This window comes from Gallinula chloropus (genome assembly GCF_964237585.1).
Source record: "Gallinula chloropus genome assembly, chromosome: 6".
In the NCBI taxonomy this organism is placed as follows: domain Eukaryota; kingdom Metazoa; phylum Chordata; class Aves; order Gruiformes; family Rallidae; genus Gallinula; species Gallinula chloropus.
Window position 1 is genome coordinate 5,538,879 of NC_140091.1, and position 17,490 is coordinate 5,556,368.

Sequence of the window (17,490 nt, forward strand, 5' to 3'; positions counted from 1 at the left end):
GCTGCTCTGACATCTGTTCCCGTGGAAACTGCCACCAGAAGCCCGGAGCCCTGGTTAGCTCGGTGGGCTCCTGGGAGCCCTGGTTAGCTCGGTGGGCTCGGGAGAAGGGGTGAGAGCTGCGAAGGCCAGCTGCCCAGCACGGGGTGCCCTGGGGCAGAGCGTGGCCCTACCTGAGCTCCCAGCAAACTCCCTGTGAGAGGCAAAAGGGTTCCCCGCTGCCCACTGCAAGAGACTCCAGCACGGTGGAGGGGCTGGGACCCCCCCCGCATCCTCCTCCTCTTCCTCCCCCTCCCCAGCCGGTCCAGAGCTGCACCCAGCTTCCCCCGCCCCGAGGGGTGCCTTTCCCTCCTTGTGTTTAAAGGCAGCGAAGCACAACAAGCAGCGGAGGCCCCGCCGCAAGCCTCGCCCCGTGACAACGGGCGCTGAAGTTGGCGAGCGGGGGTGGAACCCGGCCCCTGGCTCCCCTCGGGGCTCCTCACAGCCCGGCCCCGAGGTAACCGCCCGCGGGGTTATGGGGTGCGCGGTCTCCGGGCGGGACCCGGCGAGAGGCACTTCGGCCCCCGCCCCACGCCGCCTCCGGTCCGTCCCCGGCGGGTCCCGCCCGGCGCCGCAGCCGGAGGCAGCGCCCGCCCGGGCGCACCGACGCGCTCCCCCTCCTCCCCTCCGCCGCCCGGCGGGCGGTTTCAAGGCCCCCCTTCCGAGGTCTCCGCGGCGCTGGCCAATCGGCGTGCGCTGCGCGCCGCGGCCCGGCGCCTTAAAGGGCCGGAGCGCTGCGCGGAGCTGGGAAAGTTTCGCCGGCCGCGGGCCCAGCGGGGAGGGACGCTAGGACCGCGCGGCACCTCTCTCCCTCCCTCCTTCCCCGCCGCGGGAGGCCGCCCGCCGCCTCCGGAGGAGGGCGTGGCGCGGGTCGGCCCCGCCCCTGCTGGCCGCTGATTGGCGGGGGCGAGCGCCCGTCGGTAGGAGGGGGTGGTGCCCGGCGCGGCCACGTTCGGGTGCGCGGCCAGCGGCAGCGGCGGGCGCAGCGAGCGGCGGCGGGCGAGGGGCGATGGGGGCGCGGCGGCGGCCGGCGCTCTGACAGCCCCCGGAGCTCCTTCGGCGGCGGGCAGAGCGGCTCCCGGCGGCGGCGGCCGCCCCCGTCCTCGGCGCGGACCATGTTCGCTAAAGGGAAGGGCTCGGCGGTGCCCTCGGACGGGCAGGCGCGGGAGAAGTAAGCGCGGCGGTAGCGGCGGCGGCGGGAGGAGCGGGGCGGGAGCGGGGGGGAACGGGGAGGCGGCGGGGCGGCTTTGTGCGGGGCGGGGAGGTGGGGGGGTGTGGGGGGGGGTAGAGCTCCTCCTTCCGCCGCCACCGCCGCCGACCCGCCGCCCGGCTGTTGCAGGCTGGCGCTGTACGTCTACGAGTACCTGCTGCACGTCGGCGCCCAGAAGTCGGCGCAGACCTTCCTGTCCGAGGTGAGCCCCGCCGCCCCCCGCGCCCTTTGTGCGCCGCCGCACGCACGCCCGCCCTTCCTCCATCTTGCGCGGGGCGGCGGCGGCGCCGGGGGGTCGCCGCGCGTGGGGGGGGGTGGGTGGTGGGTGGTAGGGGGGCGGCCCACGCCCACTCGTGACCACCACCCCCCCCCACCTCCACCCCCCGCCCCCGCCTTCCTCTCGCCCGCAGATCCGGTGGGAGAAGAACATCACTCTGGGCGAGCCCCCCGGCTTCCTGCACTCCTGGTGGTGGTAAGTGCCCGGGGAAGGGGAGGGGAGAGGGGGGCGCGGGGGTGTGCGTGGGGCCGGGATGGGGGGAGCGCCCCGCGGTGTCCCGTCGGGGCTGGGGGGGTGGTGGTCAAGGGGGTGCCGTAGCGGCGGAGTGCGGGCTTGAGCCCCGGCGATGGCATGAGTCAGCAGCGGCGCGCCGAGCCCCGAACCGCCCCGGCTCCTCGCTCCCGCTCCCCGCGGGGCGTCGAGGGGCGGCGGAGCCACCCGCGGGGAGGGCGAGAAGCGGCGGGCCGGCGGGGCAGGCCTCGGAGGCTGCGGGGCCGGAAAGCCGGGGCCGGTCGGAGGGGAGCGAGTTTGTGGCCGGGGCCGTTGGGGCACCCGGGGGGAGGCAGGGCAAGGTCGGAAGGGGAGGGGAGTGGGGGGCAGCGCTGCCGTGAGCCCGGAGAAGCCCCCGGGTCGTTGCCCGTTAAGGGCTGGCTTGCACCCGGCAGCAGCAGTATCCTCACCCGTGGCGCTGGGCGCTTCCAGAGACCCCGTCGGTGTGGGACTCGGCTGCGAGTTCCCATCCTCGGCTGTGGGCCCAGCTCGGTGGGAAGCCACTCACCTCCCCTGACCCCCCCCCCCCACCCCATCCCCGGTGCGTGATCCCCGGTCAGTAACCACCTTCTCCCCTCCCCGCAGTGTGTTTTGGGACCTGTACTGCGCGGCTCCCGAAAGGCGAGACACTTGTGAGCATTCGAGTGAAGCCAAAGCCTTTCATGACTACGTGAGTAACAAGTTTCTGATCCTCGCCGTAATTACAGCGTTGGGGAGCTCCGGCTCCTCCGGCGCATCCAGAGCCGACGTAACTGACTGCCAAAGCCATGTGTTGTGTGTGTGTGTGTGTTTTCTTCTTCTTCTTCTTTTTAAAAACCCAGCGATGTTCTGATTTGACTGAACAGTATTTCATAATGTTGCAATTATGTAAATGAGCTCAGATACTTATCTTAAGCACTTAAAGGCGTCCGGGCTACTGGTAGAACTCAGGAGTTTTGCGTGGCAGGGCGCTACTTAAACGGTTGCTAGAGGATCTGTGGTGAGATATTGTGTGCCCGGGGACACCCCCAGGGTGGGTGGGGGTTGGATTGCAGTGGGGAGGAGGGGGGAGTTCCCCAAAGTGCTGTTAACTACTCCCATAGTGATTATCTTCCTGCCTTTGGCAAGATTGGTGGCTTCCTTGGTTGCCCTGAGTCCTCCTGTGGGACTGGGAAGGTGGAGGTGCTGGCTTGTTGATGGTGGTGTTGCAGACCCCCCACCCCCTCCCCTTAGTTGGAGGTGTGTGTCTCATCGATCGGTATTTCAGGTTGTTCTCTGCAGAGGTGTAAGCACAACCCCAGGGGTGATGCTGCTGGGGCTGAGGTGCCTCCCAAAAAGACTCCCCTTGAAGAGGGTGCGTGGTGTATCCACTCCGGTGGGCGATGGGTGGGCTGCCCGCTCCCGTCCCGTGCGCGTCGTAGGCCGGGAGGAATGCGCATCAAAGGATTAGTCACCTGGCTGTGGGCTTGGACCCCAGTCAAGTGAGTTTAAACCCTGTAGCAGGAGCTGGTTTTGTCTGCTCTGGGGAGCCTATGGTATGGAAACCATTTTTCCTCCCGTCTCGAGTTTATCGCTGCCTCGACATGCCTGGCTTGGGGTGCAGGAGGGTTTGCTGGAGAGCAGCACTGGGCAAGCGTCTCGGGGACCTCTGCGCCGCTCCTGTGCGTCAGCGCTGGACACGGCGACCACCCTGGGGCATGGGATGCTGGAGAGCCTCGGCTGGCTGCTGAGCTGCCTCCTCTGTGGTGTGGAAAGGGGTAGGGGCATGGGGGGGAAGCAGGTCTGGCTGTTTGCTAGGTGGGGGTTTGTCTGTCTGTATGTCCATCCCTCCCCGTGGCTGCTCTCTGCATCGCTTGTCTCCACTGGGTCGGATTAAGATGGTGAACTCCTGAACCAAGGGTTAGAACTGATGACTGCCAGCACACCCGGCAGTGCTTGGCTCAGTGTGGGCAGCTGCTCGCTTCCTGGGTGTTTTGGGCCAAATTCTGGGTTTTAGAGTCCAGTTGGGACAGCACACTCACTGGGAGCAAGGCAAAGGTAGATCTCGAGGTGGCAAAGCCACAGGTGAAGACAACATTAGCAGCCAAGACCCAATAACACTCCATTCACAGCAGTCTTCTCATCATGTTGGAGGATTTAGTGTATTTAGAGAAATTAATCTTTTTTTTCTCTCTTTTTTTTAACTTGGTAATAATTCTAACAATAGGCCTGAGCGTGTTACATGATTCACATAAACTTCTTTAACACACGTTGCTTTAAGCTTACAGTAAATAGACCCAATCCTGATTGTTTTTAACTCTGGGCGTAAGGCAGTTTTGTGACGGCCCCGAGTGCTTCACCTTTTGGGTTTTACCACAAAGACTTGTAAGAGGCTGTTTTTTTTTCCCTCCCCTGTGCCTTGGTGGCACTGGTTTGGTTTCCCTGGGCGTGTTTTGGTCTCAGAACAGGGGGTTGTGCTTCTCCTCCCCGGCGTGGCTGGTGGCAGATGCTCACAGTGTGCTCCCTCTCCCAGCAAGCGGTGTTTCCCCGGCGCGGCGTGTACTTTACAGGGCGAGGGACCTACTCGGCCAAAACTTAAATATTGACTGAAGAACTGAATGATAACTGGGGGAGCGTGAATGGCGCCTTGTTTCTCAACAGCCTCCCTGCCAGGGCAGGCTGCTGGTGCCGGTGAGCGTGGTGCCCGGCCTTGCCAATGGGCAAGATGAGATGTGGGTTTTTATCAAGCCATCAGTGGTGCATGGTGGCTAAAATGGGGTACGAGCCCTGAGTGGAGCTGGACCGGTGACTCATGAGTGACTTCACATGGTGGTGATGGTTAAAAATTCCCTGATCCGAGTCTTGTCCCAGATTGGTAGAATATCGTGCTTACACTTGGCCAAGGATGGGCAGTCTCTGCGTGACCGGCTCGTTGTTTGCACAAAATACTGTGTTTATTTACTCAAAGATGATGTATTTACCCTACTGCTCTAAGGGGATGCTCCGGGGGCAGTGCCAGGCCAGCTGGGGTTTGGCATCCCACCCTCCTGTAGCCAGGGGTGCTTCCCCAGGAGATGTGTCTTCAGGAGGGGGAGCTGGTGGGGGGGTTTGCACACTGTGTCGTTTCCATCTCATTTCCCAGTGTTAACCATATGAAAACTATTAGGAGCAGCAGGACAAATTGCCAATTCCCCTGTCAGCTTTAAATATTGACCTCCCTTTGCAAAGGAAAAGGATAAATCCCACCCCTTTCCTTTTGTTTTTTTGGTGGGGGGGAAGGGGAGAGACCCTTGAAAGCTGCAGGCTCGTGCCACAGCTGCTTTGTACCTTTCCCTGAGGATTCTACCCTGAGCTGGGACAAAAGGCTGCGGGGCCTTAGTAGAAATCTGGGAGTAGGGTGGTGGGAGCAGGGGGGGGTTCACCTGGTGCTGGTGTGAGGAACAGCAGCACGGCTATGGGGCTGTTAACACAACTAAACGAGTTGTGCTGGTCAGAGGGTTGTTAAATCAGCTTCTCCCACCGATACCCAAAGAGTTTACCCAGCTAAACAGCACAGCGAACACCCATCACCTCTTCAAACTCAACTCGTAGCCATTGATTTGGGCTTCTCTGCTGGGCCCAGCAGCGAGCGTGCCGGCGTTCCGGCGTGCTCCTGGAGCCAGCAAACCTGCAAGGGGATCTCTGGGCATGACAGGGGATTTCAGCCGCCGCGTTATCTGGGAATTGGCCGGTGGCTGGTCGCAGTTGAGCATTTCAACGCCGTGAAAGCCAATACAATTTGAGTTAGTGGTGATGACTGCCAGTTTAAATACCGCAGTGAATTTCTGTCAGAGAGCTAATACATAGGAGGGGGAATTGCAGAAAACTTGATCACCAGAACCACTTCAGTCGATTTTGGCCTCGAGCTACAGAAAATGAACTTAAATCTAGTTGACTGTTGCTGTGTACTTTTTTTGTGGCGTTGCTCTGCCTGCCCAGCTGGCTCGGGAGTATCAGTGTGCAAGGGGAGAAAAATCAGGGTAGCCTTTGGCTGCTGGAGACTCTGGCTTTGTCCTTCCCTTCCTCTGTTCCCCCAGCTTCCCCCCTAAGAAGGACCCACGCTTGGGAGGGTTTGGGGAAATGCTGTTTTCTCTGCAGGGCAAGGTCTATGGAGTGGTGGCTTCAACTTGTTGTTCACACGAAGCATTGATTGATTTGTGTTTTGGATGTGGTTTTAACTTTGGAATGCTGCTGCAGTTCTGCCTTTGGTCTGGAAGGATGCTCTGCTGCAGTGGGGATGGTTGCCTGATCGAAAGGTGGTGGTTCTGGGAAGAGATGGCGTGCTTGGGGTTTGTGTCCTCCCGTCCTGCCTGGGGGTAACTGGAGCTGCTGCTCTTTTCCCTGCCACCTGAATTGTTTCCCCTTGGGCTGAGATCTGAAGCCCCATCTGGACATGGAAGGGTGTAGCATGTAGGGTTGCTGGTGTTAGTGTGAGGAACAAGGTGAAACCCAAGGGGCTGGAAGGGTTTTGGCCCATTGTTGGTGCAGGCTGGGGGTGTCACCCAGGGGTTGGAACCTGAGCCCCAAAGGTAGCTGTGTTCCCTGCTATAGGCACCCTCCCAGCTGTGCTTTGGAGGTGAGGTGTTGGAGATGGTCCTTTATCTGCTGGCTCTGCCTCTCATCCCCAGCTGGCTGTGGGATGTTGCTGCTCAGGCATTCCCAGCCTCTGGGGGACATCTCCACATGGTCAGAGCATCTTCTACTCCTGGGGGTCCGTGTGGCCACCTCACAGTGTGGCACCGTGGCAGGTGAGATGGCCATGTGGGACCCCTCCCAGGAGGAGATGCCCTGCACAAGGGGTTCTCCCGTGCCAGGCTGTCATCTTGCTCCAGGACCAGCAAAGGCTGTGAGACTCTTGCTGCAAGCACCTGTGGCTACATGGGGCGGGTGTGGGGACCAGCAAGCGTGATGGTGTGGTCCATGCCTCTGTGATGGTAGTGGTGGTGGTCCATGAGCTCCTCTGCAGTGTTCCCTTTGCAGCCTGCCTATTAGAAACATACTGCACAGGAGAGTAGGTGTTTGGGGGGCAGATTTGGTGTGATACAGGGATGTAGGTTAGGAACAGCTCTGCACAGTCCCTGGGAGGCCCCCCCTGGCATCGCTGGAGCCCTGGGTGCAGAGCTCAGCCCTCGGCACACGCAGCTCCTGCCCGTCTCCATGCGGGACTGTGCTCCGTCTGGGCCCCATCCAGCTCCGCTCTGCAGGGACAGGGTTCCCCAGTAGGTAACCGGAGAGAGGAGTTTCCTTCGGGAGTGGCAGGCTGCCAGCAGCAGCTGCAGAACTCCACATCACTTTAAAAAAAAATAAAAAAAAGAGCGAATAAATAGAGAAATTCCATCCCAGCGGCGCCTTCCCTCCCGCTTCGGGATGCTGGCGTGCCCATCCCTCCTGCAAGCCCCAGTGTCCCTTAAACCCCACTTTTACTGGAGCCCTGCACAAAGCTGGACTGGTTTAATTTTAATTTTTTTTAAGTAATTATTGGCTGTGGGGATGGAACAACCTCCACTGCCCGGTGTTGGGACCAGGGTGCTTCGGTGCGGCGTCTTTCCGTGGGTGATGCCGATGGGAGAAGCTGCCGGTGCGAAACTGGAGGTCAGAGCCCAGAGCTTATGTCTTAGTCTTTGACTGGGGAGCCTAAATATTTATCCTGTTCTGTCCCTAATGAAAACAAATTGTCAACAGTTGTTCAGTAACTGACTAAATTAAAATCTGTAATTAGTCAATTAGATTAAAGAGTTGGCACAACCTGATTGTATCATGCTGGTTAGGTTATTAAGAGAAAGGGTGTGATTTTTAATTACTGAATGCTAATTTTGACAGTTTCAAATGGAAACAGACGTTCCACCCCCCCCCCTCCCACCCCACCCCAAGTGCCTCTGCAAAAGTAAGGCAGGGGATGGATTTTATGTCAACAAATGGTGTGAAGATGTAAAGTTTCTCCGGCTCCGATCCAGGAGGGGTTTCTCCTGAAAAGCCAGGGCTGGGATGGGAGGAGAAGGGGGAGGATTTCTTCAATCCCAGTTGATGATGGGAGGGCAGGTGGAGGTTGGATCCCCTGGGTGCTGGGGTGGGTGCCTGGGTGTTGCTTGGGGACATCGCCATCATCGATCTTTCCTGCACACAGGTCAGCGTGCCCTCGCCTTGCACCAACCGATGTGCAGAAATGAGGCAGATTTGAGTCTCTTACGCTTTTTATTCTTATTTTCTGTGCTTTTTTGGGGGTTATTTCTTTATTTTTTGTAACCTCCACCAGTGCTTGAGAGGGACCAGCTCCTGGTGGCAGGCACAGCCCGCAGCAGGAGGGAGGAGGAGGAGGAAGAAGGCCTTGCGTGGCAAGCACGGCAGCCCGCGCCATCCCATTGTTTGCCCCGGCAGCACCGCGGCCACGTGGGCGAGCGCGGTGAGGCCGGCGAGGGGACCCGCCGCCGTGGCGGTGGGCTGCAGGAGAGAAGCAGATGCTCGGCTCTGGGCAAGCACAAAGCTTCCCAGCCCTGCCCTTTCCCTGCTTTCCGGGGTCCCTTTGGAGGAACAAAGAGGGCAAGGGGCCGTGAGCCGGCGTGCCGTGCCGTGCTGTGCCGTGCTGGGAAGGCTGGCTGGTGATCTGGCACAGGGGTTGGGGTGGGGGGGGCTCCCTGTCCTGCTCTGTGGGCAGTGGGGAGGTTCGTGAGGTCAGGACGCTGTGCGTTGGGTACGAGTGAGGCTTTCCTGTTCTCCTGATCATTTCCTTCCTCACCTTGGAAACTTGGATTTTCTCCTACCTTTTGTTCCCTATTTTTCTTTCGTAACGCCGTCCCTGGATCTATTGGAAACAGCTGCTGGAGCCGGTCCTGGGGAGCAGGCAGGGGGGCTCTGGCTCTTTCTCCTCTTTCACCCTGCAGAGCCAGCACCACCTAAATGGCACCTGGCTGTGCGAACCCCTCGCTGGCTGGGGGTGCTCTGGAGAGGAGGTGGAGGAGCCGCTGCAGCAGCGTTCAGTCCTGGTTTCCCTTGAGACTGATACAAACAGGGGGTGGCAGAGGGAAGGATGCGGCGCCTGGAGCAGCTCCTGCTGCCCCGGTGCATCCCAGCCTGATGGTGGGGAGGGGGTCTGCATTGTGGGGACTGTGGGGTGGGCTGCATCCCCATGAGCATCCCACGGCTGCCTCCCTCCCCAGCATCCTGCTCACAGGTCGGGTCACAAAACTCCTGCTGAGGCTTCTGCTCATGTGTCGTGTGTCCCCCTGCTCCTTATTTCCTGGCAGCTTCTTTCTCCCTGTCCTGACCCCCAGATCTCTGGGAGAGGACTATCCTACTCCATCCTGGGGCCGGGAGGTTTGGAAGGTTGGAAGCAGCTCTTTCCTCCGGGCTGGTGGGGAGTGAAAATGGTTCTCTGGGAGTAAACAACTCCCTCTCCCCCGCCTTGCTTTGGGGTGGTTTGTGTGTTGGGTTTTTTTTTTCTCCTTCTCTCCAAACTCCTGCTTGTGGCCACAAGTGCCAGGAGCTGAGTTCAAAGCCACAGCTGTGCAGTGGAGGTGGGAAGGGGGGAATTTCCAGAATACAGAGTGGCTGCTTGTGGGTGCCGCTTCCCACGTGTGGTGGGGACCCAGCTGCATCCCCACCGCCGCCTCCCTGCTCCCTTTCCCTGCATCCTGCAGTTCTCATGGTCATCCCCTTTGCTCAGCCAGAGCAAGAAGGGCATCTGGGGGCTTTGGGTAAGGTTTAGGGGTGTGTGTGGGGCGCAGCTCCCCCTGTGGTAAGGCCAGTTTGTCTTTTGTCTCAGGTTTGGGCATTTAAATCATATTATTTATTATTATTTATTGTTATTTATTTTCTCTGAGCAGAGAAATGCTGGTGCTCCTGCCGGAGTCTTAACGCTGTGCCTGTGGAGGCTGCTGACATCTGAATTAAGCACAACAATGTGTGTATGTGCAATTACACCCTGCTGCAAGGTGTAGAACGAAGGAAGGTGTAGGGATGCAGGCAGGTAGTTGCGTGCCTGTACGTTGGGCACGTGGCTGTGGCAGCAGGGCAGAGGGGTGCTTCACGCTCACCCATTGAGTGCTCTTCCTCTTCCTCCTCTGTGGCTGTCACCACCAGGACCCGTGGCTTTGAGCAAGGTGATTTCCACCGCTGTGTTCCCCAGGCTGGGCAGGAGGCTGCGGGGTCCGTCTGTCGGCGTGCAAGGCAGTGCTGCTGCAGCCTGCTGCCTGGAGATAAAGTCCAAAGGAAGACCTCTGGCTGTGTCTTAAGCTAACATTTTCTTTCTAATTTTTTTTTCCCCCTTAATGTTTCTGCCTCAACCCTTGAACCAGTTGATCTGGCGCCTCTCCTCCTGGGGTGCCATGGCTTTCTGTAGTGAAAATGAGCTCTCGCCACCCCTCCTGCCCATCTCAGGCAGGGTCAGGGCTGGGGGGGTGGATTCCCTCCCATTTTCCCTAGATTTGAGCTGGTTTCTTACACCCTCACAGTGCTCAGCTTGCACCTATAATAGGGGTTTTTGGGCTACAAACCCAAGCTGAGGGTGCCCTGCTGTGGCTCGGACTCGCTGATGAGTGCGACCTGCCCAGCACAGCCAGGGTGCTGGCATCCTGTGGGCATCCCAGTGGTGTTTCCAGCATCCCGTGGCATTCCTGACAGGCACAAACATGCACCCCCTCCTACCCAAACGTGGGTTTTTCCTGCCCCAGCACCCAGTTGTGTGGCTGCCATCGAGCCCGCTCCAGCACCACCAGGTCTTGCTGTGAGCATGTCCCAAGCCTTGATGTCACTAGGTTATTACTTTCTGGTGAGCATATGGGAGGGGGAGCCCCCAGATCACTGCAGCCAGCAGTGCCCAGCTCTGTCCCCTGCCCTCCCAGCAGCTTGGCTTCTGGGCCAGGGAGGAGGTGGGACCTTGGTTTGCTGGGTTTGTGTGTTTTGCTCCTTCCCCCTGCTTTTTTTTTCTTTTTTAAAGGAAAAAAAGGTGGCCCAAGCTGGGGGAGGGGGTGAGGTGCTTTCCCTGCAGCACACCCTGGTTTGGGGTGGGCAGATAAGGCTGCAGCACCGTGCTTGTCTCCCCTTCCCTGCCAAAGCCCAGCACAGCATCCTCCTTGCTCTCCTGCTCTGCACAGCTCTTGCTGGGTGCTCATCCTTGGTTTTGGGGGAAGACCCACGGGGATAAGGGCAGCTGCTGGAGGCCACGTGTCCCCCTGTGTGGGAGCAATGCTTGGGAGGAGGGGGGAGAGGTGCTTCCCTCCCCCTTGGCTCTTTTCTGTGGGAGAGCTGAGCAGCTGGTGGGATGTAAATCACACTGGGCTGCCTCCTGCACAACCACCCGTCTGCCTGTGGGTCAGGGAGGTGAAGGGGGGGGTGGGCATGGCTGGTAGCAGCATTGAGGTGACTCTCCACAGCATAAGGTTCCTTTGCCCCCTCCTCCTGCGTCCTTGGAATCTTTGGGAGCATGTCTGTTCTTCCCAGAGGAGCAGAACCCATGTCTGCCTGTTGGTGATGGAGAGACTCTGTCTATTGGGGGTCTTTTTCCTCCAAGGCCTGAACCAGGAGGTACCTCTGGTTTTGTAAGACCCAGGTGGGGTCTGGTTTGAGGCAGGGGCAGCCACACTTTGTAATGCTTGGGCTCATTGGAGGGGAGCTTTCGGCATGGCTGGGGATGGAGGTGGGAGCTCGTGAGGAAGCAGATGCTGGCCCACACTGCACATGGACATCTTGAGCCCAGCTCAAGCACAACTTGCCATGGAAAAACCCAAACCTGCTGGCTTTGTTTTATCCTGGGCATCACAGTGCTGATAACGCCCAGGCACCTCACACCTTTGCCAGTCTCCTCTGGAGAAAAGGTCCAGCCAGGGGCTCCCAGGGCTCATTCCATCTTTAAAAGTGTGTTTGTCTGCTTGTCCCAGAGCCCTTCAGGGTGTCATGGCACGTCCTGACAGCTTGTCCGTCCTTACCTGCAGTCATCAAGGAGTTTTCAACATGACTTATATAAAGCCTTTGTACTTGGATTGCTCCACTGTGCTGCACAATGGCTTCTTTGTCATCCTGCCAGCTAATTAATTTTAACTTTTACTGTTGCTCCAGCACAGTGCACCGTCCGCCTGGTCCATTTGAAGCTTCCATCCCCCTCAACCTTAAGCGTTTTCCAAGCAGTTGGACTTGTTGCTGCCGAGCACAGGAGAAAACAGCTTGTCCCACTGGTGCTTATCTTCTGGAGAAGGAGCTGCCCTTGTGTTGCTGCCCGGGCCAGGGGTGGTGGTGGAGAAAAAGCCATTAGGAGGCTCAAGTTTTCTCCAGTGGCTTGTTTCTCCTGGCTGGCAGCTGAAGGTCCCCCTGGAGAACATCCTCTGATGAAAATAACAGGCTCTCTGTCCCCAGCTGGTGATTGGCACCGTGTGCATCTCGCAGCCAGAGGTGAAAGCCTTTAGCTGTGTCTTGAGGACAAAAGCCCTCATGCTCAGGGACGTATGTGTGGTGAGATGTGGCAGTGATTATTTCTGGAGGGCCGGTTGCTGTTTGGTTCTGTGCTGAAAAGCAGGTGGGCATCCTGCAAGCAGAGGCCTGCAGTGGGTACCACCGCAGCATCCCTGGGGTGGGTATGGGGGGGAAACTGGCTGGTGGTACCAGGGATGCTCACGGGGGAACCCAGGATCTTCCTGGAGCTGCCTAGAGAAGGACCAGGAGGGATGCAATACCCACGGTGGGGTGGGATGAGCCAGTGGGGGTATTGTCTGTCTTGGGGAGGGAGGAAGGGATGGATGGATGGATGGATGGATGGATGGATGGATGGATGGATGGATGGAGAGCATCACATGCATAAACATCAGCTGAATTCACAGCCACGGGGTTTGTGTGTTGTGTGAGCGGTGCTGCAGCAGAGGGGAGCTCCCTTCTGCTCGGGATGGGGACGGTGGTGGGTCATGGAATACGGAATTGCCGCCTTTGTGTGTGTAATCTGGTTATAAGGGTGGCTATTAGAGATAATGAATTTTGCCTGTCCCCGCCGATGTAATACAAGAACCCGACCGTCTTTCAGCGCCGCGAAGGTCACTCCTCTTTATTTCTGGTTGTAAATTTTGCTGGTTACAGATGTTTGGGGTTGACGGACATGGCTAATTAAGTTTCTCCTGCCAGCCAGTTGGCAAGGTGCAGGGGTGCTGGCGTGTGGGGTGAGGTCGGGAGGGCAGGACCGGAGCAGGCGGCGATGCCAGCAGCCCTTTGGCGCGGTGACCCGGCTGCAAGCCCGCGTCAGCATGGCCCCAGAGCAAAGCAGGGCTGGGTTTGTGTGGACCCTTGCGCCTCTCTTGATGATTTTGGAGCGGGCTGGTGGCAAGGGGGTAGCTTGGGGAGCATGCTCCCTTCTTGTTACCATCATTTGAGGGGAATTCAGTGGGAATTGTTGCGCTTGCTGTCCCCACCCTGATGCGAGTGTGAGAAGGGGGATCCAAAAAGGAGGATCCCTGAAATTTTTGCCATTGAGCATCTTTTGTACCAGCGCCAGCAAAGGCTTTTTCTCTCCCAAAGAGATGTCGATGGATGGAACAACGATGGTATGTTTGGTGGCAGAGCCTGTAATGCTCCCCCACATGAATGCTGGTGGAGTGGGGGAGGTGGTGGAAGTCCCTGTCCCTGGGGCACAAGGTTGTTTTACATCCCAGCGCTGACCCTGCCGGGCAGGATCCGGCTGTGTGCGCTGCCCACGCGCTTGGAAAGCAGCACGTGCTGCCGTGCCTCCCCGGCTCCGCTCCCCCCCGTGCGCCTGATTTATGCCGCTCCACATTTTCTCCTTGTTTCCATGCCTCTTTCTTCCCTCCCTTCTTCCCTCCTTTTATTTTTTTTCCCCTTCTGCTGCCTGTGCTTTGCTTTGCTCCTTTATTTTTCCCCCTTTCTTCCCCCCACCCCCGCTTGCTCGCAGGCCTCCCTGTTACCCCAGCAAGCTGCGATATTTGGGGCTCCATGCTTGTGTGTGCCTTCAAAAAGGGGCTTCTACCCTTCCTGAACGGGGAATGGTGATCCCTATCACCCTGCTGGGATGTGATTTCCTCTGATGAGGAGGGGGGGGGGATATCTTTATTATTATTATTATTTTATTCTCAGGGAGCAGAAGCCGTGCATCCCTGTCGGGGGATGCTCCTTGGCCCTTTGGCTGCAGCCAAACTGGCAGGGTGGCTGCGGGCGCCTATTGCCTCCATCCCCATGTCGCTGCTGGGCGCAGCGCCGGCCATCTGTCCCCTCCTGCGCGGCGCCGGCCTGCCGGCTGCTTGCCGCGGCGGCAGGGCTTGCCCGGCGTCTGCGAGGCCGCGAGCTCTTGTATTTAACCCCCCCAGAAGAAGTGAAAAAATTAAAGTTCCATATATATATATATATATTTATTTTTTGCTTTGTTTGCCTCCATCTCATATGCATAACCCTTTTCTTGGTGGGTCCCATCACCCACCCTTTTCACCCCCCCATGCTCCCCACACCCCTCCCCGCTGCCGTGCCAAGCGCATCGAAAGTTTGCCGGGTCTCGCGTGCGTGCGCGGATGCCGAATAATTTTATTAGCCGCCTGGAAGGGAGCCAGCACGGCGTGCATCGCGCGGGAGGCGGCTGCTGGGGCGCCTTTTCTTCTATTTCCCTTTCCCAGCCGCTTTCCTTCCCCCCCCACCCCCCCCTCCAACCCCCCCCAGCCTCTGCCAGTCTCCCGTGGGTTGTATCATCAACGTTATCCTTTCATTTCATATTTTTAATATAGTTTTTCTGGGGGTTTTTGGGTTTATGGGGGGGGGGATTAGTTGGGGTTTGTGGGTTTGTTTTTTTTTTTTTGCTCCTTAAAGGGTTAAAAACGATGGGGAAGTTCAGCTAGCACTTGCAAGATATGGTTGCCTTAGCAACAGGCCTCCTAATCTGGTAGGTGACCTGAGAGACTGTGGAAGATGCAGGGGTTGGTTTGGCATTTCATTATTTCATGAGGCTGCGGCTCTCCAGCTGGTTCCCTTCCCAGCGCCGCCGCGGCTGCTCCCCCCCCACCACTGCTGCTGCCGCCCCCGGCATTCCTCGGCAAAGCCCCCCTCCCTCCCCAGAGGGGGTGAACAGCGGTGCATGGTTGTCCCCTCCCCAGGCGCTGGTGGGACCCCAGAGCTGGTGCCCGGGGAGGAGAAGAAGGAGGAGGAGAGGGCTTCCTGCAGCCCTAATTGTCAATGTTGGGCTTGCAAGGATGATTTTCCTGCCTTGCCTTCCCTCCTTCCCAAGGATTCGCTGTGGTGATCTGGTGAAATATCCTGTGCAACCCTCAGGAGCCAGAGATGCTCTTGTTGGCATTTCCAAAAGCCAGATTTTGGGGGCTGTGCTGCTTTGTTGGGGTGAGGGAGGGGGGCTCTCCAGCAAGGAGCTGAGGCTTGAGCAGCAAACCAATGGGGCACTGCGGGCCTGCAGTGGGTGTGGAGGTGATGGCGATCATCCAGCAAGTGTTTTGGGGGAAGGAGGGTGGGTTTGGAAGGAGCGTGGCAGTGTTATTCCAGCTGCTTTTGGCTGCTCTGAGCTTACAAGGGCCAGGTGAGCACAACCAGCACGTGTCCTGCTATGGATGGGCCAAGACTTGTGAATGTTTTGGTGCCACAGCCCTGGCCTGTTCCTTGTTGTTTGGGTGGGTTTTTTTCTTGGAAACATCCTTGGGTTGGCATTCCCAATGCACTCCCTTTTCTCTTGCTGTCACGACTGCTCTGTGAGAAGCCTGGGTGAGCACCTGCCGGTCCTTGCCAGCGGTGGGGCTGTCTAAATTAAGAACCTGCATGAGAAAACTCTCCTGCCAAACATTTGACTTGACCAAACGTGCCATCAGACGGGTGCTCAAACTCTTCTGCTTGTGCAGTCCCACAGGCAGGGTTGGATGGGTGCTTATCGCACCCCGCAGCATCCATCGGTACAAAACTCCTGTGCCTGAGTCAAATCATCATGGAGCTCTTTGCTGGGATGGCCAAGCCATGCTCCATGCCGGAAACCAGGATGTTTTCCTCCTTGCTGTGTTGATGCCGAGTGGTTTTACACGCTGGCCTTGGCATCTGGCCATGGCAACTGGGCAGAGAGACCCCTGGGGAAGAGAGGTGGCTGAGGGACCGGGGCCGAGCTCCTCGCAGGTACCAACAGAATAAAGGGGCCGGGATGGTGCTGGGAGCATCTCATTCCCGTGGATCCTGGTGGTGCAGACCTCTTTTGTTGTTTTGTTGGGGTTTTTTGCCCCCCCTCCTTCCTTCTATCACACGGCAGCGGTGGCAGCTGCCTACGGACACTGGGGAGAGCTGCCTTTGTTTATCTGCCTCCCCGGCAGAGCGAGCGCAGGGATGCTCTTGGATCGAGGTGCCGATCTGTCATCTCCCAGGTTTTATGCATCCCCAGACAAGAAATCAGCGGCACAGAACGCAGACTTTTTGTTACTTATCACCGAGCTCTGTGCGGAGCGTGGCTGCTGAAAGCAATCTGGTGTCTGCGATGCCCAGATTTATGGTTTCCCAGCCGCCTTCTTGGTGTTGGCTTCCACCAGGAAACGAAAAACCCGGGTTGAGCCGTTGGTGTAGGGAGGAGAGGACTGTGGGGTGCAGCAGCACTGGACCTGGGCAGGTCCGGTGCCTGGCCCCAGGGAGCCAAATTATGGCTCAGCTTTCCCCCTGGGTCTCCTCTGCTTCATGCATCCTTCTCCGACCGAACCCCAGCCCGCCCCATCAAGTTGGCAGAGGCAGAAGCTGCCCCTCACTGAGCAGGGGATGAGCCAGCAAAGGGGATGACATCCAGGTGAGCCAGCAGAAACCCTACAAAGCCCTTTTTGGGGTTTTCTTTTATCACTTCATCCCTTTTACCCCACCCTCCCATCTTGGCTTTGTGAGGTTTTGCCACGGTTTGTCCCTCTTGACGGGGATTTCCAGCGGTCAGCTGGTTCCCCAGACATGGACAGACAGACAGACAGACTACTGATCAGCCAGCACGCACCATCCATCCGCTGAGCTCTGTGTTCTGCTTGCCAGGGGCTCCCAGGGCTCGAGCGCAGGATTATACATGTGGGGGATTTTTGCCTTTTTTTTTTTTTACAGAAAATCAAAATTCCCAGGGAAAAAAAATATATATATATAAAAAAAAAGCTGTCTCCCCCCCGCCTCCGCCCCGCTGAGAAGCGGCTCTGCGATGGCGGCTGGAAAGCGAAGCCGTAAGTGTTGCGCGTGCCATCTGCTCCGCTTGGATCGCGGGAGCGGCTGGAGCCGGCGCAGCCTTGCGAGGAGTGGGGAGGGGGTGTGTGGGAGGGGGGTGGTGGGGTGGGGCGCAGCACTTGCTGGGGTAAAGTTGGGGTCTTCCCACCCTGTATGCTCTCTGTGGGGGACTCAGTAGTCCTCTACGTAAGCTTGAAGCTCGGGGTGGTGGGCTTAAGCCCTGGCTGGTTCTGGTCTGAGGGGTCTCATGGAGGTGGATACCCATGAGGGGGTGCAGCCTTCCTCTCTGCGCTGGTGAGGGAGGGCTCCCCAGGGTATATCCGGGCTGAGGGTGGTTGTGGGGTGGGATGAGTCCATGTGGAAGGGAACAGGCAGGTTTTGGGTGCTCAAAATGTGGTGGGTTTGTTTTTTTAAGGAAAGCCCAATGCTGATGTCTGGTCGCTCTGGGTGTGTGTCATGGGGACCCCAGGCGATCATGGTCATGAGAGCAGCTCGGCACAATACATCTGATCCTCCCAAAGGAGATAGTGAAGGAAAGCTCCCTCTCAATACAGAG

At 58.3% G+C, this 17,490-nt stretch overlaps 1 protein-coding gene across 4 annotated transcripts in view; it reads left to right on the forward strand.

Annotated features, from left to right (window-relative positions):
• Positions 1-1,031: 1,031 nt before the first annotated feature.
• The window catches only part of SSBP3 (single stranded DNA binding protein 3), a 54,297-nt gene continuing 37,838 nt past the window's right edge, over positions 1,032-17,490 (forward strand). For all 4 annotated transcript variants that reach the window (XM_084266329.1, XM_084266327.1, XM_084266330.1 and 1 more), the window contains exons 1-4: positions 1,032-1,207; positions 1,376-1,448; positions 1,657-1,718; positions 2,379-2,463. In XM_084266329.1, the coding sequence (XP_084122455.1) occupies positions 1,152-1,207; positions 1,376-1,448; positions 1,657-1,718; positions 2,379-2,463 (276 nt within the window). In that variant the 5' untranslated portion in view covers positions 1,032-1,151. The remainder of the gene's footprint in view (positions 1,208-1,375; positions 1,449-1,656; positions 1,719-2,378; positions 2,464-17,490) is intronic.